We start from the raw sequence: 22,939 nt of genomic DNA, 5'->3' as shown, positions 1-22,939 counted from the left end.
AAACCCATAACACCCCCTCCCTAACCCCGCATAGCAAATAGCAACCCCCCTTCCCACCTTGTCAGCGCCAATAAGCGGACCCCCCCCCCCTTCCTAAGGAAATAGGCATAATACTCCCCCCGTATGGATGTCAGCTGTAAGGGCGTAATATCTATAAGGTCTTGCTTTGTGTATAAGTTAGCACCCCCACCCCTTCCCAACCTGTCAGCGGAAATAAACAAAACCCTCCTACCCCGTCCCCTACGGAAATAGGCGAAATACTCCCCCCTTTATCCACTACGATTATGTGATTTAAATGGAACGTACAAAATTTTGCAATAATTAAATCTACAATAATGAATGGCAAAAAGTAGGATAAAGCTAAAGCCCGTTATTAATAATGAATCTATCGACTTCTTACTTACCAAAGGTTGAGTTTTGACAATGTCTAGTATAAAGATATTGTCGGTATATACTGTAATACCGTGTCTATACGCACGCCAAACCTCGACGAATAGCTACAAAATGAAACGTCTGGATAGAGCGTTTGACTCGGTTCGTGTAGGATTGCAAGCGCTTGTGGCCCGTTCAATCGGTTTTTGATACTTTGATCCAAATCAAATACTGTGTTCGCACGCTTGCCAAACCTCAACAAAGTCAACTCAAACATGGGGATAGAGCTTTTGACTCGGTTTGTGTAGGTTTGCGAGTGTTTGTAGGCGATACAATAGTGTTGATTTTGTAGCAAATCAATGAGTATTTGTTGAAAGCATACGACGCGTCCACACGTTTGTAAGTTTATAGAGGTTTGGTGTTTGTCGCAAATGGCAAAGGTGTGGATGCGTTACGAGTAATAATATTTGTCGTCCTTAGATCGAAGAGCAACGAAGAGTTATTGAAAAAAGAATTAGAAATTCAGCAGAATAGGAGTCTTAAGTCACTGTCGGTCCTTGTTGGTTAGTTTTTATTTGATTTTATTTAAAAAAATAAAGTATGTCGGTATAAAGGTTTGTCCACTACACCGTAACATACCATGACCGTGCTATGAACGTTTGGTAAAGGAGATCTTCCTATGGGGTGATGTAGGTCGGACATCGGCCGTGCTCCGACAGTCTCAGTTCGGAACTTGTATATATGCAAGATGTTTAGAAAACTTTCATAGCGTGATTCAGAAACGTGTGGTGCCATCTCTTGTCGAGTTGCAGGAAGTCACCATAAATTATTGAAAGATAGAACCCTCTGTGGTTCGACTCCGGCGGCACCACCGCCACACCTATTTCTGTTATAACAGCAGTTATCTGGTTTGAAGTGTGGTAAGGGAGACGAAAAAGGCGTTCCAGCTTAGTCCACAGGAGTAGCGGCGCATCTGTGGCCGACCTCAGTTAGGAATATCTAAGCCTATCTGGGGTTAATTACAGATGTCCATGGGCGGCAGTAGCCACTTACCATCAGGTGGACTACATGCTCGTCTACTCCTATATTATAAAAAATGTGTAAGACAAAAATATTATTTGTATTAAAGTCATAGTCTGTAACGGAACGGTCATGGTATGGTACGGTGTCGTAAGCAAATTCCTTAAACTAAACATCGAAAAACATAAAAATCAGTATTCGAAATTTCATATATCGATACCTTAATTCGCAAATCAGCAAACTCCACTTTTTGTCAAAATATTTTTTTTTTGTTTATTTTGATTTCGTTCAACGCCATTTACTATGAAAATTAATAAAAATAATTATAGTTTAAAAACTGAAAACCACGCTAAAATTGCACAAGGAAAATCGTTAATCCTGATTCCTGACGATCCTGATGAAGTGAATGGGATAAAATTATTTAAATCGTGTATTGTAATCGGTTCTTGATAATTGTTCAAAATTTTAAATTAATCGGACCGTTCATAGTGGGTAAAAATTGAGTTCAAAGATTCCGTTACATACATACATACATACATGCATACATACATACATACATACATACATACATACATACATACATACATACGTACATACAGGTCAAGCTAATAAAAGCGTGGTAAAATTTTTTTGACAAAAAGTGGAGTTGGCTGATTTGCGAATTAGGTATCTATAAGTATTTTAGTTTCATAGAAAAAAATCATTAACATACATACAATCAGTATTTCTTATATTATTATTTTTTAACGATTTATTATTTATTTTTTAATAGATTGGAAGTTGGACGATGGAATGACCTCAAAATACATCTTATAAATAAATATTTTAAGACATTCGACATAGCTATAAATATTTTAAATTATTTTATAAAGTCTCTCAACCTGAACATGCTTAATATTCCTGTGTTTTTTTTTATATTTCCGTGGGAATTTCTGAGAGAGGAAAAAGTATGTAATAACATTCTTATATAGATGGACAATGTTTTTTGAAAATTTTGAAGCAATCCATTGACGAATTTTCGACTTTTGTGGACACAAACATACGAAAACTGAAATGTTTATATTAATATTAATTAATGATAAACCGAGGACGATATCGCTATTTATTTCGTTATATATCACTGCTATTTATTAGGTTATATATAACTGCTATATTTAACGTTATTTATAACAACGTGCTATTATTTTTAAATGAAAATTTTATTTATGTTGTTCATTTTTTTTAAATACATGTTTTTTTTTTGTTATTTTCGTTCAATGTCTAAGTTTTGTTATTATTTTATGTTATTGTTGTAAATATTTTTATTTTTTTATAAACTACGTATGGCTATGTATGAAAATGTAGTTTTAATACACACATCATATACTAAAGCAACAAATACTAAAAACTTAGGATAAAATTAGATAAAAAAGACGTTATTATAAACAGCAGTGTTTTTTATAATATAGGAGTAGCAGACGAGCATGCAGTCCACCTGATGGTAAGTGGCTACTGCCGCCCATGGACATCTGTGATCAACCCCAGATAGGATTAGATATTCCTATCTGATGTCGGCCACAGATGCGCCGCTACCCCTGAGGACTAAGCTGGAACGCCTTGGAAAAGTACGTCTCTCTAATGTATCTTAACAGCTGTGTTCTATTTTGAAGGCCGTTGTAAGAGAGAGGCATTCCAGCCTAGTCCTCATGGGTAGCAATGCATCTATGGCTGACCTCAGATAGGACTTATCTGGGGTTGATTACAGATGTCCGTACAGCAGTAGTGACCTTACCATCAGGTGTACTGCATGCATGACTGCTACTTCCATTATTATAATAATAAATGAACAGCAAACGATTGTGGTTCTCGAATATTAAAAGTTAATGTTAAAAGTTATACTTATATAATTATGTCTCCATTTGCCTATACCCCAATCAACGCCAATGCATAAAAAATAAACAAATTTATCGACAAACGACATTCTTAATAAATTATTATATTTAAACTAGCTGACCCGGCAAACGCTGTTGTCATATAAATAAAAAAATGTTAAGGGTGAACAACCCTTATCACTTAGGGGATTCTAAGACCTACTGAATATGCATATAAAATTTGGTGAAAATCGGTTAAGCCGTTTCGGAGGAGTACGGTAACTAACATTGTGACACGAGAATTTTATATATTGAAATAAATATATTTCGTAGTTTTAGGTACGTTCAAATTGAGCAATAATTTCGAGCATATTATATCGCGTGTACATATCTTGAGAAATGCTTATATTGAAGCTTAGATGAGTAAAATACATAGATTGATCACTCCTAACGAGACAGTGTAACCAGTTTTGAGAATTGAAATTGTTGCGTAAATAAAGTGTTGCCACGTCTCCGTGAAACGTCCCTAAAATGTTTGAAGTATTTATTTATTTCGTAAATTGCGTATTATTAGTTATTTATACGTAAATTTTCGCTAAAAATGTTTTTTTTTTACAAGAACTCTAACAATAAATGATAAAATCATTAATTTGTGGATTAATTCAATTCTAAGGCGGTGGAGTATCTTTCTATTTTACTAATCTAAGTATTGGAGCTATTTTTTGTGTGATTATTATATTATTAATAATAGCATTTATTTCGTCGTGGTTTCAAGGTTCTCAAAATAGCTTAAATTATAGTTTTTGCTATAACAAGTTTTAAAACAGTTCCTTGATGAATAAATTAATGGTAAAAAATCATCGCAAAAAATATGCCTTGGTTTCTTATATTATTGTTGAAACCAGTTTAAAAATAGCGTGCTATAAATTCGTTGTAACATTATTTTCTACGCTATGTTATAACGATAAGCGTCTTGATATAGCAATGTTATTTTTCAAAGTGCTATATTATAACGACTGTTTCCAACAAAAAGACACGCTTTCGAATTACGCTATCATTATAATTAGCTACAGGAAATTGCTCTTGTTTCTAATATTTGTTTGTGATATTAGAAAGATTGGGCACAAGCATTTTTTGTTTTTTTCACAAGGCAACTTTTTTTAAACATACTACGGTGTACTCAAAGCGCGCTTTTTTAGCCTGTTATAACAGGCTGCTATGTGCTATAGTACGCTATTCTGCTGTGTATATCTCAAAAAGTTTTTTACAATAATGTTCTCAGTGAATAAGCAATTTTAGTTATTAAAGATGAAAGGAGACGACCTTGAATGAATGTATTGTTTCAAAGTATTATTGTATACCAAAAATGTTTAGTGTTTAATGTATTGTAATGCCACGTATACTCGCGAATGTTTGTCGAGTAACTCGCCGAATAATTACGAGTGTGTAGACGCTTTGCACGAGGACAGACGCGTAATCTTATGTTTGCCGCTGAAAATCTACAACCGAGTCCAAATACACCCGAGTGAGTTAATTACATACTCGTGTTCGTGTATACTTGTCAATATTCGGCGAGTATGTAAACATAGTGTAATGCACAAATTCTTGTCGTTTATCGAATGTGTACAAAGTACGTAGATGTGTGCGTCCGTGTGTAGAGTCGTTTATTTTTAATTTTATGCAATAAATAAATTATATGAGAACTGTGTTTTATTATGAATTCCTAGTATAGTCCGCATAAAAAAGCTAGTCCGCTCTGAATATAGAAATGAATCGCGTCGCCATAGCAAATTGTATGACTACACCTGCTTGTAACAACTTCAGAGCGGACTAGACGTTTGGCGCGGACTATATATGATTATAAATTGACTAATTATTTTATCGTTACATAATTGCTTTTGAAAATAATAACTCCATTAAGTGAAATTAAATGTTATACTAAAAATAATTTGCATATAAAATTTTATGTAAGTACATTATTATGCTTTTTTGTCTTAAAATATTTGCATTTTAAATCCAATCATACAAAATTTGAATATAAATTCTTTTAAGTTTATAAATATTAAAGATAATAATATAATTTCTCAAATATGCCGTTTTTTACCATTTACCGTTATTTATTTCGGGCCAAAGTCGAAGATTGACAATTTTTGCATACTAAAAATTATCATATTCCAATCTTTGGTATATGGAGTGTAGAGGCAAGAAGTACCGTTTGTGTATTCAAAATATACTATAAATGTGTTATAAATAATTTATAATATACCTACACATTATTAAAAAAAATTAACCTACCTGTCAGGGAGTCGAAGCTGGGACCTCCGATTGAAAAGCATTTCAAACGTTACATAATAAGAAAAAAGAGCAAAAAAGTTACATAATAACTTATGACGTGACAGCGTCTTATAATTCGATGGAGTCGGCTGCACGCACCAAAAAACATGACTCATGCGGCGTTACCTCGCTCTGAGGCGTTCCATTTAAGGCTTGAAGTGCAAGCGAGAGCGCGGAACGAGTGACAAAGAGGCACAATCGGCCTCCGCGTATTTATCTCCTCTATATCCATACAAAATATCTATCAAACAAATAAAATTAAAATTTTCTTTTGAAAAATGCAACCATTCCATCAGTATTTTCTTATGACGTTGTCAGGTTCAACTATCGTCAGTAAACCGACTTTACAGACTACCGCTTTTTTTTATCTATCCTTCGGGTATGTTACTTTTTTCGTGGTAAAAGGCACTCTTTGTCCTTTTCTGAATGCTGACGTGTGTACATAATGTCATGACAATCGGTTATGTCAAGGCGCGAAAGTGTAGGTAACAAATAAACAAACTCGTAAGCATATATAATATTAGTTAGGATAATCGGCGCCGAGATATAAAACATTGATTAAATTATAAATCAATCAAGTTTAAATTAAACCTTGTTGACCTTCATCTCGCCGACTTAATAAAAATTATGCAGCATAATTTATGATTTTATACCATCGATATACTACTAATAAAGTAAAATGTCATTGTTTTATACACGTTTCTTTGTTATAAGTGCAATCACATGTTTTTTGTCAATGTTTTTGTAATGCCAGATTTAGATTCCTATTCGCGAATAAGGTGAGTATAGTCCGCGCCAAACTGCTAGTGCGCTCTGAACATAGATTAGTAAAGATTACTCACTCCTAACAAGAAAATGTACCCAGTTTTGAAAATTGAAATAGTTGCGTAAAAAAGTTTTGCCACGTCTCCGTGCTAAAATGTCCCTAAAATATTTGAAATAATTATTTATTTAGTATGTAAATTACGCAGTATTAGTTATTTATTCGTAAATTTTCTCTAAAAATGTTTTTATTTGTCAAGAATTCAAAAAAAGAACTTACTTAATAAGCCGTTTGTGGCTTCATTCAATTTCAAGGTGGCGAAGTATCTTTACTAATCTAGGGCTCTGAAGTTGTGCACAACTACAAGCATATATTCCGTAGCAACGAAGGGCATACTAACGCAGCTATGTGCCCGCAGGCAAGAGCGGGCAGTGGACGGTGCCGAGAAGGTGCGCTGTCTTCATCCCGCTAATATCTACTACTTGCTATTCGATGTGACTCGTTTCTATATTCAGAGCGGACTAGCAGTTTGGCGCGAACTATACCAAGCGGGTTATTCACATACTCACACTGAATATATTCGTCGGCGTTCGTTGTGTATTATTACTTAAACCCATAAAATAGATTATATATTATTTTATGTGGGTCGCCAAAAAACCTGAAGTTTGTGCCTCGGGCGCTGAGAGTAGTAGAAATATAAAACATATATACTGTATAAATATCTTTATTTGCAACAACAACATTATTATTGTGACCTTCAATGTCTTTTTATAATTAACTGTAAAATTAATGCAACAAAATAAATACTGGCTAAAAACATTAATTGCATTAAAAAGCATAATTAAGTAGGTAATCTTGTTTATTTATAAACTAATGGTTTATTCTTATTTGCAAAACGAATTTATGTACTAATAACAATTACATTATACTAAGAATTCAGAAACAAGTGTGGAAATGCTCTAACAATATCAATAATTAATACTGGCTTCAGTAACTTTGAGTGAAAAATAAAAAAAATATATATATTCCCGCCATTTATTACGTTAACGTTTATTAATAATATCTACTTATTCTTTTTGTCTTTATGAAATTTATTTACTTTAGGTTGTTTAAATAGACCTATTATTTTATTAATAACTATGTAAATTGTGATAACAATGGCTATTAGAGCTGCTATTTGATCCAACATCCAGAGTTGATACCACTCGTAAAGATTGGTTTTTGAACGAAGATGGTAGGCACCTGAAATAAAAAATCGTCAAGAAATATAAAATAACATTTTTTATACAGCCAAGTATATAAATAAGTATGTATATATACATATGAATATAAATGTAATAATTATTAATAATTGGGTACTTGACAGTTATAACAATAAAATATGAAATATGTTGGATATGATAGCTTATAAGTAAACATAAATTATGCAGTATTTCGTTTATTTTTTAATATGTTCTAAGTATTTTAATTTTTAAAAAGAAATTTTCGATTTTTTATCTGTAGATTTTAAATCCCAAAACGGCGACAGTGCTGCCTCAAATGTCATGTGACGTCACTACATCGAAACCTGTCGATCACATCGAAACCTGAAGTATGTGTAACGTCGAAGTTTATTTCTATATTTTCAATGTGTTGACGTCACGCTACGAAATGACACTTGACCGCCTGTTTTGGCGTAACGTTCCGTTTACCGTAATAAAAATATGTTTTTTATTAATAAATAGCCCTTTTTCGAAAAAATGATCAATGAAAGGCATATATAATACGTATATGAATTCATTAAAACAGTTTCCCAAAAAGTGTCAAGTAGCCAATTTTATTGTTGATAATTGTCTAAACAAATTCAATTTAACTTTTAATGTCCTTAATGGAGAAAATATTCAATTTAACTTATTATTAAAAAATGAAGTTAGTTCGGAAATTATTTCCTCGGTAAACAAAGTATAATCCGCGCCAAACTGCTAGTCCGCTCTGAATATAGAAATTAATCGCGTCGTCATAGCAAATTGTATGACTACACCTGCTCGCAACAACTTCAGAGCGGACTAGCAGTTCGGCGCGGATTACAATTTTTATTTATTTATTTTATTTTAAAAAATATTGTCACTAACATACTGTTCACTTTTTCATACATTACATAAAATATTGAATAATATATAAATGCTAAGTGGCAGTACAATCATGAGTGACGACATCTTGCTAAACATCGTAAGTAAAAAATATTATAATTAATTACAATTAATTGCATTGCATTCGATAATATTAAATATATAAATCATTAATTAAGAAAAAATACATAATTAAATTGATGAATTTAAAACCAGACAAAAATTATTCAATTAAATAAAATTACTAATTAAAATCTTTTTCTTCAGCTTTTCGCAACTATTGGAGAACAGGTCTAATTTTTTTCTTTTCTCTAGTGAATTGTATAATAGTTTAAAATGATGATTACCTTTGCTTTCGATGGCTAATTCTACGTAATTGGTAATGAGCTTAGATGGCGCCACTGGACGATGTCGGAATAACTTTGAAATGTATTTGGCCGTTTTATAATATCTGTAAAAAATAATGCAATAAAGGAGAAAATGTAATATATTGTATGTGTGAATGAAATATACAGGGTGAATTTTTTAAATGTTCCTTCAGGGCCAAATCCCAAACTATAAGGATTAGCGAAAAATGCTGAAAGGAGTTACGAGGCCGATTTTGATAAAAACGTAAACTTAATCATTCCGTTTTTAAAATATATTTTTCGAATGTGATTATCTTGAAAAATAAATACACCCTCTATATATTATTCCATTACCTGATAGTGTTGCTTATAAGGATCTAATTCTGGAATTTAGCCATGAAGGCCTATTATTTGAGGGTGGTAGAACCCTTTGTGGTTCAACTCCGGCGGCACCACCGCCACACCTATTTCTGCCTAATAACAGCAGTGTTACGCGCTGCTGTGTTCCGTAATCAAGGGTGTGGTAAGGGAGACATACTTTTTCAAGGCGTTCCAGCTTAGCCCTCAAAGGTAGCCTATCTGTGGCCGACCTCAGGTAGGAATATCTAATTCTATCTGGAGTTGATTACGGATGTCCATGGGCGGCAGTAGCCACTTACCAGGTGGACTACACGCTCGTCTGCTAATCCTATATTATTTAAAATATAAAAACGGTTTTACCTGTCATTGCTAAACATTTCGTTCAAACCCTTCTTTAATTCTTCCTTGATGTCTGGTCCGAAGTCAACCTTCACGGCATAACCACTCCTCACTCCTCTATCAGCATTCCCCGGTTGGTCCCCGAACACAGGTATTGCCAACATTGGCACACCGTAGTGCAACGCCTCCAACGTACTCAGGAGACCAGAGTGAGTTATAAATATTTTGACGTTGGGGTGCGCTGAAATTATAAATTTTAGTATCTGTGGTAATGTACTTATGTTGTGTGGTAATTGCATGATAAGATAAGAAAAGTATAATATATGTTATCCACATGCTATTTGTTTTTAAGGAATTCCCAACCATAATTGGATTTTGAGGCACAAGAAGGCATTTTGAGGCTTAAACGTCTAAAATAATGACGTTTAACGTATACAGTGACATACGTGACAACTTCGCCGCACGAGAGCGACTGGAGTCGACATACACCAATTGGTGTGATTTGTATGTTTCAAGTTTTGTCCGCTAGTAACGTATCTTTAGTTATTATATCAAAGGTGTTTCTCACAAACATCAACACCCTACTTCAGAATCCGATCCGATAGAAGTATGTTGTGATAGAAGTGAAGTTTTTTGTCTTTTGTGGGATGGAAATGGGTTAATGAGGTTACCTAATATGCTTGTTTGGGGCATCCAAGGTCTAACATGAACGTTTTTGGGCAGACCCTCGAGTTTCTCCTCAAACTTCCACAGCACTGTGTAGGGAATGCTGCCGAGGACTTCGATCAGGTCCTTCCTCATTTGTTCAGGAAATCCTGCTGACTTCAGTACGGATCCCATACTGAAATATACCACTCCTTCAGGGGATGAGTCTAGAATTTCCTGAAGATCCTGAAAGAAATTGTAGTCTATAATCTAATTGTCTTATTTAATTGCGTGGTAGCTTGCAGCTTGTAGGTGATAGAAACATAATAACAGCAGTGTTGAGCGCTGCTGTTTTCTGGTTTAAAGGGTGTGGTAAGGGAGACATACTTTTCCGAGGCGTTCCAGCTTAGTCCTCAGGGGTAGCGGCGCATCTGTGACCGTTCTCAGGTATGGAATTAATGCTTTTTTTAATACTTTTTGTAAAAAGTACCAGAAGCGACGTAATTATTTTAACAATATAGAACTCGCAAAGTATGTAATGCACCTGAAAGAGAGTAAGAGCCGGCAGCCGTCTATGGACATCTCTAATCAAACTCTGATAGGATTAGAGATCTGAGGTCGGCAACATATGCGTTAAAAACTATGGTCTAAGCTGGAATGTCTCGGAATTACTATTCAAAGTCTCCCTTACCACACCCTTCAAATAATAGTCTAGCAGCGTTTAACACTGCTGTTATAACAGAAATAGGTGTGGCAGTGTCGCGGGAGTCGAACCACAGAGGGTTCTAACCTTTAATATGTACATATAAAAAAAGTGTAGATTTTTTGACAATACCTTAGGCAATGGCGGAGTATCCTCATCAATGTGGTAGCCACCGATGTCCACCACATTGGGTGGTAAGCTCCGGGCTGGTGCGAAGGATGGGTGGGAATTCACAAGCAACACAGACACATTGCGTCTAGCCACCGAGTATGGAGGTAAAACTACCCCTCTAGCTTGAGTCAAGGGCTTGAAGTAGCCCTCATACTTCGAAACTTCTGTGGAATATTCTAGCCTAAAAATCGGAAACGTTGGGAATTATGCTTTTTTTCGTGGGGAACCTATGTACGGATTTCTCTCAGCCGCTGGAGCAGCGAGAAGCCGGACTCCTACTGGCTAAAACCCCAAGGTGTTCCTCTGTACGCCCTTTGTCAAGACCACGGCAGGTGCGATTGTAGAAATTTGGTTAAATCAGACCACTTCAGTATTTATTGTAAAGTCCGGCATATCCTCTACGCTACTCCACGGCAGAGGAATCCATGCAGTTTCCCCAGGGGTCATGGCCCCTGTGATACTCTCTTGGGACCGCGCCTGGACCACGAGTACGCTAGCAACACTCGTTCGCGGTCCCGACGGTCCAGACATCAGGTATTATTTATTCCTAATTTCCGCTGAGTGTTGAACTTGAATCATAATCATATTTCTTTATATTTTTAATAACAGTAGGATTGATTACCATTTAAAAAATGGGTGACAAACAGCAGAGAATAATTGGCTAAGTTTGAGACGAACTCGCAAACGGAGGGTGCCAAACCACCCTTTTTTAACAGATTTTCACTTTACATTTTCACAATGCATGTACTTCTATAGCTGGCATAGAGCTTAAACTCGTATAGTCCGCGCTAAACTTTTAGTCCGCTCTGAAGTTGTTGCGCTTAGGTTTAGTTAACATATACTCTGTAACGTAAGCACACTAACGCAGCTATGTACCCGTTGGCGAAAGCGGGCAGCGGAGGGTGCCGGGAGGGAGCCCGCGCTGTCCTTCGTCCCGCTAATACCTGCAATTTGCTATGCGACTTGTTTCTATATTCGGAGCGGACTAGCAGTTTGACGCGGACTATAATTGGTCAATTACTATTGAAGACTTTCTCAGTATCGAATGTAAACCTCTTCGATCTTCCAAAACTTACCAGTCCACAACAGTAGTTTTCAGATGCGAGTAAGTATTCTCCACTCGATCCCAGAAACTCATGGGAATGGGGAAACTGTTCACCATCATGGGTATGGTAGGGATGGACGTCACTCTGTCCACTAGATCTTCCAAATGGGAGTGCATCACTATCCCGCTGAGGAGAATCCAAGGAACCTTCTGGATAGCTGCTATTCTGTGGATGGAAGCAATTCATTATTTTCTTTTTTTGTATGTACAAACTACTTGAATTGCTAGCTAGGCTAGCTAGTGCCTAGCGGGTGGCAAGAGTTGGCTCGAGCTCGAACCGTCCGGCCACCGGTCCCGGGAAGAATGGCGATATGTGTAGTCGCATACCGTCGCGCGCACCAGACGGTGTAGTTAGCTAAGAGGACTCCGGTTGCGTTCCTTTGGAGATCCCGGAGCCTTCTACTCAGCGCCGAGGACTGCCACCGGGGGGTTTCAGTGCGGTAAGAATCCCACATAACTATTTGAAGGTTTCCCCTCGTAAATAAAGAAAACTACTTGACTTTTTTAAAGAAAAATACCATTTCTAACAGCAAAAAAATCAAAATCAAAATTATATTTCTTCAAGAAAATCAAAGTTTTAAATTATTTTTTCGCAGATTTTGTTAATACAGAAGAGGAAAACGAGGATAAGATCTACGGTCATATCTGCGGTCCTATCTGTGGTCGGCCTAGATGGCGTTACCCCTGAGGACTAACCTGGGACGCCTAAATAAATATACTCCTTACCACACCCTTCAAACCAGAACACAGCAGCGTTTAACACTTATTACACAGAAATAGGTGTGGTGGTGGTGTCTTCAAAGTTGAACCACAAAGGCTTCTATCTTAAATTTAGTCTTACCCAGACTCCACATCAGAGAAGAACCACTCAGTTATAACAGCATCATACTGATTCTGGGATAGTGCTGTCTTCAGAGCGTCATTGAAAGCTACCTTCGTGATATTTGTAGCGAAGGTCTTCGCCACCTCGAACCCATGTACCCTCTCCTTCGCTATGTTCAGACCTGGGTAGTGTAAGGTTAATTTATTATAATATAGGAGTAGCAGAGCGTGAAATCCACCTGTAAGCTACTGCCACCCATGGACATCTGTACAACCCAGATAAGATTAGATTCCTACCTGATGTCGGCCACAGATGTGCCGCTACACCTGCGGAGTTGGAACGCCTCGGAAAACTATCTCCCTTACCACCCAGAATACAACAGCGCTGAACGCTGCTGTTATAACAGAAATAGGTGGTGCCATCAGAGTCGAACCACAGAGGGTTATACCATCTATTGTCGTACAATGAAGTAGACACTCTAGCGGCTTAAGGGGGGACAGAAGGGGCCTCGGATCTTGGGGGCCTCCAAACACAGTTGCTAAAAGCAAGGTTGAGAGACCCAAACAATCTATGAAATGTGTATTACTCAGCGACAAAAAAAGGTCACCTAATCACAGGCGAATTCTATGACTAGTTGTAATTCTTAAACTACTTGTTCAAATTGAATGAAATTTGAAATATACTGTCTTTGTGCAATGCTTGCTTAGTTCCTAAAAATTAGGGTTCTAGCTTTACCTAGAACGAAGTTGTAGGGGGTCGAAAATGGCCTGAATTGCTTCGAGAAAAGAATGCTACGGCCGTGCCGCTTTTTTTTTGTTCGACTTGCGGAAGCACTGCCGTGCCCCCAGATGACACATTTGCCATTTTGTAAAATCAAATAAACTTTTTACGCTTATTGGGGGCCTCCGAAGACCTTAGTCCGCCTCTGAGTAGAGAGTAGATGTTTTGGCAAAGGGAGATCTCCCGCCGGGCTAGGTGATCATGCCCGGGAAGCGGCCGTGCCCCAACAGTCTCAGTTCGGAACTTGTATATATGCAAGATGTTTAGAAAACTTCGATAGCGTGATTCAGCAGCGCCATCTCTTGACGAATAGCGGGAAGTCGCTACAATGTTTTAATTTAATTCGTAAAATCTATGAAATACATAAAATAATTACCTTGTGCGACCTTAATAGTTTCGCTGACATCAATAATGGTGACATTCTTTGGTTTTCCAGCTGGGTATGGTGTCACCCAAGTGATCTGCAAAGAATAGTTGGTTAAGAGAATAGTTTGTTAACTAAGTGATTATCTAATTAGATATAACTCAAAGGTGACTGACTGACATAGTGATCTACCAACGCACAGCCCAAACCACTGGACGGATCTAGAGATAGAGCCCTGTGACAGACGGACAGACAGCGAAGTCTTAGTAATAGGGTTCCGTTTTTACCCTTTGGGTACGGAACCCTAAAAACGCCGAAAATTAGCGGTTTCTTATATGGCGACCCCCATTTATTTTAAGCTTTTGTACTTTTAGTATTTGTTGTTATAGCGGCCACTATTATACATCCTCTGTAAAAAAATCAAGTGTCTACTATTACGGTTCCAGAGATAGAGCCCTGTGACAGATGGAGAGACAGCGAAGTTTTAGTAAAAGGTTTTTACCCTTTGCGTACGCAGCGGAGTCTTAAGGGCGAGATCCCTTTATTTAAACCTTAAAACCCTGAAAAAGTATTATAGTTATTATACCTTATGTCCTGCTCTTAACAAGGGCATAACAATCCCTTTGGCTAGAGTGTCGTGGCTTTTCGACGGTAAGGGATGGTAGCAGAGTATGTGGTAGCCCTGGACAGCTGACAGACCGGCTATCGTTGCTAATAATAGCAGGATTTTCATGGTGGTCCTGTGAAATAAATTTAAGAATATTAGGTTTTATTTTTAAGGTGGTAGAACCCTTTGTGGTTCGACTCCGACGGCACCACCGTCACACGTATTTCTACATCATAACAGCAGTGTTAAGCGCTGCTGTGTTTTGGTGTGAAGGGAGTGGTAACGGGGACGTACGTATCCGAGGCGTTGTAACTTAGTCCTCAGGCGTAGCGCTGCATCTGTGGAAGACCTCAGGTAGGAATATCTATTCCTATCTGGGGTTCATTACGGCAATAGCCACTTACAATCAGGTGGACTGCATGCTCGTCTATTACTCTTATATTATAAAAAATATGAAAAACAGTGATAATCTGGTGGTTGAAACTTGTCCTCTCGATCGAGGTTAAAATCCCAGGTACCTCTGATTTTCAAAGTTATGTGCGTATTAGAAATTAATTATCACTTGCTTTAACGGTGAAGTAAAACATCGCGAGGAAACCTGCATACCTGAGAGAGTTATAAAAAAATCTTTAAGGTATGTGAAGTCTACCAATACGCACTTGGCCAGCGCGGTGGACTATGGCCTAATGCTTCTCATTCTGAGAGGAGACCCGTGCGCAGCAGTGGCACATTGCCAGATTTGCCAGACATGCTTATTTACTTCTTTAATTTTTATAAAGCATCCTTCAATGTTTAATGTTTATTCAAGTAGTCAGCATATAAAAATACATACTTATGTATTCTGATCAGAATACATGAATAATTAGTAACAATATGTAATGTGTGATTTATTATGTAATATTTTATATATATAAATGTTTGCTTACAATGACATTTATCTATACAAACTTATAGGAAATTTTATTAGAACGTGGTAGAACCCTCTGTGGTTCGATTCTGGCGGCACCACCGCCACACCTATTTCTGTTATAACAGCAGTGTTAAGCTGCTGTGTTCTGGTTTGAAGTGGGGTAAGGGAGACAGACTTTTGCGAGGCGTTCCAGCTTAGTCCTCAGTGGTAGCGGCGGTCTTTGGCCGAACTCAGGTACCTAGGTATCTAATCCTATCTGGGGTTGATTACAGATGTCCATGAGATGCAGTAGTCACTTACCTGCATGTTCATCTGCTATTCCTATATTATATTATAAAAAAATGTATATACAGGGTGAATTTTTCAAATAGGCCTTCAGGGCTAAATCCGAAACTATAAGGATAAGCAAAAAATGCTGAAAGGAGTTACGAGGCCGATTTTGATAAAAACTAAAACTGCATCATTAGTTTTTTAAAATATCTTTTTCGCTAGCCGAGAATCGAACGAGTTCATTTTGAAAAACTATACACCCTCTATATTACTCCACTACCTGATAGTGTTGCTTATAAGGATCAAATTCTGGAAAGTAATTTTATGTGACAAAATAAAGGAAACTGTTTTTTTAAAGAAAAACATATTTTTTCATACATTGGCATACTAAGCCTTAAGGATTATACATAACAAATGACTTTTGTACAATCCTTAAGAACTATATATAAGTCATAACATCGAAGAATTTGTTGGTTAATCAACTTATTCTTCGATGTTATGACCATGACATACGGCTTAGTACGAGAACGTAACAGGTTGGCAACTAAGTTCCCGCCGTTTTCAGGATTTATTTTTTAATAAAAACAGGTAACTGGTTAATTAGTAAACTCTTATTGTTTGTTGTTTACAACTTCGTTTCAACGTTAAATATGATTTTCTATATCTCTTTATTTAGTAATCACTCGGTTTTGACTCGAAAAAGTCATTGTCGCAAATTGTCAACTTTACATCTGTACTAAACGAAGTTCCGCGCATAGTAAGTTGAAAATCTATCTATCTAATGGTCGTAAAAATAACTTTAACTAAGTTGAACATAAAAATATAAATTCTTGGAGAACTAAACTTTTGCTTTCGAATGATTTGAAAATAAGGTCACAAAAATTTGTTGATACGCGTATAAATTAATGAATGGCGGGAACTTAATTGCCAAATTAATATGGAAAATTATGTAGAGGCTTTTCCTTTAGTTTGCCATTTATCATTACTTCCCAGAATTTTATCCTTATAAGCAACACTATCGGATAGTGGAATAATATAGAGGGTGTATTTTTTTTCAAAATTAACTCGTTCGATTCCCGGCTAGGGAAAAAGATATTTTAAAAAAGTAATAATGTAATTTTAGTTTTTATCAAAGTCGGCCTCGTAACTCCTTTCTGCATTTTTCGCTAAACCTTATAGTTTCGGATTTGGCCCTGAAGGCCCGTTTGAAAAATTCACCCTGTATATGCTATAAATATAAGTATGTCATTCAGTAATCTACGACTTAAATTTTATGTTACCTATCTACTATGTTGAGTATGTCAATATTAATTGATAAATTCTTATTTACATAGATCGTTCTACTCAGAAACTAAAAAACATCTACCTATGTATTGCAATCTGTCGTCATAATATCGGAGAATTGGTTACTTAAGTATTTACTTATATAGATATATGTAAAATCTAGCTGACCCGGCAAACGTTGTGTTGCCATATAAAGAAAAAAATGTTGAGGGTGAACAACCCTATCACTTAGGGATATAAAAAATAGATAGTAGCCGATTCTCAGACCTACTGAATATGCATATAAAATTTGGTCATACGGGCTGTCATATACACGGGAGTTATATTAAAGTGGATATACTCGTATGTATTTTTTACGTGACAAATTAAAAGTCAGTAGATTTTACTCATAAACGCGGGTAAAGCTACGCGGAATAGTTAGTTTTATATACAATGAAGTAATCTATATGATAACTGTGATATCTATTTACATAATAATATAGTTCGCATTCATATCATCCACTTAGAATTAATTATAGGTCTTACTAATTACCTACTTATTTACGTCGTATTGTGCGTGACAATATTAATTTTAAATTTTAAGTGCGCAATTTATACAATTATGTATACATTACTGTCCCACTGCTGGGTACGGGTCTCCTCTCAGACTGAGAATGATTAGGCCGTAGTCTACCGCGCTGGACAAGTGCGTATTGGTAGAGTTCACGTACCTTTGAGAATATTTTTCTAAGATCTTTCAAGTATGCAATTTCTCTACTACTATACTCGTCAACTATTATACAAAGTTTTTCTTAAATATAATTAATTGTTTTACCGTTAATCTTCAATGTTAATTATGTATTAGGAATTAATTAACACATGCTTTACAAGTCAAGGAAAACATGAGGAAACGTATACGCCTGATATATTCTATAAAATGTCTATAAATAAAATCTCATAGACATCGATCACCCCAAGTAGACGAATGTCAAACGTGACGTCACTCGCTAGCAATGTGCGTACCGCTGGCAAAAAAATAATAACTTGTTGTGAAATGTTGATTTATACCTATGAAATTTAAATTTTAATAAATTTATGTCTAATAATTTATACTTAAACGACTGTCACGAAAACTAATGAGCACAAAAATATGTAAAACGTAAATCGCAATAACATTATTTGCTCTTCGCTATGAATAGTCTTATTTTTCCCCGTTTTGATGCTCTCATAACTATGTACACTGATAACAATAACGAATAATAAACCAAAATATAATCCAGAAATTATTTGTGAATTGTGAGAGTTCAGCTGCGAACAGTACTAGGATGTGAGCGGGGCTTGGGGCGGTACTCGGGGAGGGAGGCCGCATTCCACCCGTTCGTCTAGTTGCTTGGTCGAGTAGTATGTGAGATCTAACATATGGCCTCTGATGGAGTATAGTCTAAGGGTCTTAACCCTTTATTCTAAACTAGCTGACCCGGCAAACTTTGTACCGCCTAAAAATCTATTTATCAAATATATTTCATATAAAATATAGCCTATGTTACTCGTGGATAATGTAGCTTTCGAATGGTGAAAGAATTTTTAAAATCGGCCCAGTAGTTTTTGAGCCTATTCATTACAACCAAACAAACAAGCAAAGTTTTCCTCTTTATAATATTAGTGTAGATGGCGGTGCGTGCCCAGCAGTGGGAAAGTAATGGATTAACCCGTTCAGTGCGAACCTGGCACATTTCGGCCCCCGATGGTGCTTAAGTCTTTTTTTGTATAATGTAGGAGTAGCAGACGAGCATGCGGTCCTGATGGTAAGTGGCTACTGCCGCCCATGGACATCTGCAATCAACCCCAGATAGGATTAGATATTCCTACCTGAGGTCGGCCACAGATGCGCCGCTACTTCTGAGGACTAAGCTGGAACGCTTCGGATAAGTATTTACCTTACCATTAAAACCAGAACACAGCAGCTTAACACTGCTGTTATAATAGAAATAGATGTAGCGGTGGTGCCGCCGGAGTCGAACCACAGAGGGTTCTACCATCAAAAGTCTGGTGCGGATGTACAAAACTATGCCTTACTCGCTAGTGCGGCACGATTTTTTGTAGACAATTAGTGACAGGCTTTATTTTTTTTTTGTCTTCATTCTCGTTTCCTGATTGTCAGATCCAGGGGCGACACGAACGTAAAGAAATTGGTTTTAAGGTCATTTTGACAGTGTAAAAAATGCGAACACCATAATAAACGCTTTCTACACTCACAGCCCCACACTTTCCCTGTATCGTAAGTGCTATGACACACACAGAGACAAATACACAAACACCCAGACCCAGAAACAGAAACCTACTTTCATCATTTAGATATCTGTCTGGCCGGGGATCGAACCCGGGACCCTCTATTTTCTATCTTAGTATCCTTTTTTATATAAATATAATATAGGAGTAGCAGACGAGCATGCAGTCCTGATGGTAAGTGGCTACTTACACCCAAGGACATCTGTATTCAACCCCAGATAGGATTAGATATTCCTACCTGAGGTCGGCCACAGATACGCCGCTACCCTCGAGGACTAAGCTGGAACGCCTCGGAAAAGTAAGTCTCCCTTACCACACCCTTCAAAACGGAACACGACAGCGCCTAACATTGCAACTTATCCTATCCTAGTATCGTGGGTGCCGGGCCCCTCCCGCAAATTTGGTCCAGAATTTTCGGAGCAAAGTGGCTGTGATAGACCTATCAGTCATCCTATAGGAATTCCGTTTTTGGTTTCTTCGTACGGTACCCTAAAAAGACCACAATCCTTGCATCAAGGACTAACTAAGCTAATTAGAGGTATAAATTCACATATTATTGTTTATAGGAAAATACTTATCTATGAGTAATAGTACTCAAAGTATATTGCAAGTAATGTCCTCATGAAGTATTTATATGATTCAGCATCTTATATTATAATACAGAAGTAGCAGACGAGCATGCAGTCCACCTGACGGTAAGTGGCTGCTGCCGCGAAGTAATCAGAGATAAGATTAAAGATTTCTTCCCGCTGGTTATACTACCCTTGAGGACTAGTTGGAACGCCTTGTAAAAGTATGTCTCTTACCACACATCAAACCAGAACACAGCAGCGCTTAACACTGGTGTTATAACAGAAATAGGAGTGGCAGTGGTGCTGCCGGAGTCGACCCACAATGGGTTCTGTCCGGTACCTATAGATATTATTATAAATATTTTTACTAAGAGAGATATAATTATATAATGCCCAGAATAACTAAAAAATGCGCAATAAATAAGTAAAACAAAAAAATATTACTTAAGTAGGCTTAATTTAATTTTACTGAGCATTGCTGGAACAATATCCTTAAATAAGTAAAATACATTTAATTACTATGCATTACAAACCCCGAATAAATAATTTAATATAAAAAAAATACGTGTGGCACTCGGAGACTGCCGCGGTAAAGCTATTGCATAGCATTTTTTATGCTATGAAAACGCTCAGAAGGAATTCCAGAAATACAATATATTCTTCCATAATCATCAACATTTACATTAATACATCTTTATCCACTATTTTATCATATCTCCATTATAGACAAGACATCCAAGACATTGCAAATATCAGCTGACATTTCATAACTCCAAGCAAGACTGAACATTCTAAAATATAAAATAGAAAAGTATTTAATAAGTGACATAAAGTATTAACAACCAGCAATATAAATGGATCAATGCGATGTGCCTGTGACATTTGGCCGAATGTTACAGGTACATCGCATTTTTCATTAATAAATGCACTTTGTTTATTCATATTTAAAACACTTTGTACACAAATTATTTGTACCATAAATCATAATGGCGTTTTGATTTTGTGCTGTCAAGTATGTCAGTTGTAATTGTACGTTTAAAAATAACAAACACTCTTTTACGTTATTTTATCAATCCAGAATTCAACATAGCTTATGTTGATAAAACATATTATTTGGATAATATGGTAATATAGTTTTGAATTTTATAATGGGAATATAAAATATACTTCACGCAATTTTAAGATTTCTGCACGGATTATAAAAAAATGTGTATTACTGCCATCTGTGTTCAAGTTGACGAATTAAGGTTATCAAATAAAATAATAAGAAATGTAAAATAATACTTTATTCAATTATATCCATATTTTTCTATTGACAGTCAACAACTCGGTTGCCTGGAGACTTGATATCCAACAGTCCTCCACCGCTATTTTCACTTACATCACCAGGGGCGCCGGCAGCATTTGGTCAAGGTGACGGCGCACCAGTATGCCATTTTCAGTTCTGACTCCATAATGGAGTCTACCTAATCTTCGGATGACGACTCCGAACTCCCATTTAACTCTTGGGTTGGTGTAACTGCGGACTTGTACCTTATCACCTTGTCCGAACTCCTGCGTTGGCAGTGCATTGTAATGTAATCTGGATAGTGGGGCGGATTTCTTAAATAAGGCATGCATATAGGTTCTTACCTCTCTGCCGAACATTAACTGATAAGGTGATAACTCTTTTGTATTAGGTGTACGTCTCAAGCGTGCCTTGACAGTTAACAGTTTATCAAATAAACTTCCGCTCTTGCTGATATAAAAGAACATTCAGGTATTAGCCGATTATTTTCTTTTTGTACATTCAAAAATTTAAATTTTAGCTTTGTATATATTTCTTCAAATTCGTACCTGTATTTTATTTCCTCTTCTAAATTTTCTTCTTCTGTAAGCCATTCAATTTTTTCTTGAATCGCGTAGAATTTGTTCAAATTTTCTTGTAAAGAATTCAGTCGTATATTTATTTCTTCAATGTCAATTTTTTCTATTCCCGAAATGTAATTTTCGGTTCGTTTCATTAACCCACGTAATGTGGCTCGTATTTCCTTATTGTTTTTTAGTTCATTCGACATCTCGTCGCCAATATCAAATAAAATAATAAGGAATGTAAAATAATACTTTATTCAATTATATCCATATTTTTCTATTGACAGTCAACAACTCGGTTGCCTGGAGACTTGATAGTTGGATATCAAGTCTCCAGGCAACCGAGTTGTTGAAAGGTGTTACTTATTTTCGTTACGGAATTTCTCGATTCGGTCGCCGCGCTCAAAGCCCGCGATAAAAGCTATGCAATAGCTTAACAAAACAAAAGATTAAAGTAAAGTTTTAACTTGAACCAACTTACCCTGTATATATTTTTTTAATAATCCTCTTAAAGACACTCAAAATCCTTAAAAATCTTAAATCAAATTACTTAGGCCAAAATAATATTACACAACTTTTTAGAAGAATTTATATAACCATTATTATCAGTTATCACACTTCTAAAACAAAAAAATATTACCACAAAATTTTACCAGAAAACATTAACACTTAAAATTAATCCACCGAAAAAAAAAAACTAAATTTTAGAATATTTTTTAACATTTACCAAAGTTCCTGCATAAAATAATTTAGCACAAAGTCCACCAGAAATAATACTTTATTAAATTTAAGAAAGTTAATTCAGTCTAAATTAATTTAGCACAAAGTTTTTTACGATAAATAATGCCATTAAAAATCGATTGTTCAAAACGTGTGTCACAGACATAAATCATTTTAAGACTAAATTATGTTTCTCTGTAACTGGAAACGCAAGGTCAATGGTTAGTGATGTAACGACATATCGATATTATGCAATCTAAAATATCGATATTTTAACGATATTCATCAATCATATCAAGAAAATTGCATTATCTTACAGGAATAGGTTGGCGAAAAAGGGGCGATTGAAACAAAATATAGATATGTCGGCGAA

General features: G+C 36.2%; 1 protein-coding gene and 1 long non-coding RNA gene across 3 annotated transcripts; one reads left to right on the top strand and one right to left on the bottom strand.

Annotated features, from left to right (window-relative positions):
- Positions 1 to 50: 50 nt before the first annotated feature.
- On the top strand, positions 51 to 4,945 carry LOC140751195 (uncharacterized). Its single transcript, XR_012103281.1, has 2 exons — positions 51 to 935; positions 2,165 to 4,945. It is a non-coding gene; the product is annotated as an uncharacterized LOC140751195 (long non-coding RNA).
- Positions 4,946 to 7,180: 2,235 nt separating this feature from the next.
- Positions 7,181 to 22,723, bottom strand: UGT41A1 (UDP-glycosyltransferase UGT41A1). Of its 2 annotated transcripts, none has more exons than XM_073085218.1 (10): positions 22,574 to 22,723; positions 14,671 to 14,824; positions 14,097 to 14,181; positions 12,959 to 13,121; positions 12,089 to 12,283; positions 10,974 to 11,193; positions 10,165 to 10,384; positions 9,515 to 9,734; positions 8,795 to 8,898; positions 7,181 to 7,581 (listed from the first exon to the last, which is right to left on the bottom strand). In XM_073085218.1, exons 1-10 carry the CDS (start codon positions 22,585 to 22,587, stop codon positions 7,403 to 7,405), a joined length of 1,554 nt encoding a protein of 517 aa, XP_072941319.1. In that variant the 5' UTR covers positions 22,588 to 22,723; the 3' UTR covers positions 7,181 to 7,402. The 2 variants fall into 2 exon arrangements, with proteins under 2 accessions (XP_072941319.1, XP_072941320.1); XM_073085219.1 differs by lacking the exon at positions 22,574 to 22,723 and adding an exon at positions 22,328 to 22,480.
- Positions 22,724 to 22,939: the final 216 nt, after the last annotated feature.

Source organism: Epargyreus clarus, unplaced genomic scaffold, assembly GCF_041222505.1.
Source record: "Epargyreus clarus isolate Ecla_fem2 unplaced genomic scaffold, WU_Ecla_fem_2.2 ptg000022l, whole genome shotgun sequence".
Classification (NCBI taxonomy): Eukaryota; Metazoa; Arthropoda; class Insecta; order Lepidoptera; family Hesperiidae; genus Epargyreus; species Epargyreus clarus.
The sequence above is the reverse complement of the archived record's forward strand: the minus strand, read 5'-3'. Positions and strand labels throughout refer to the sequence as shown.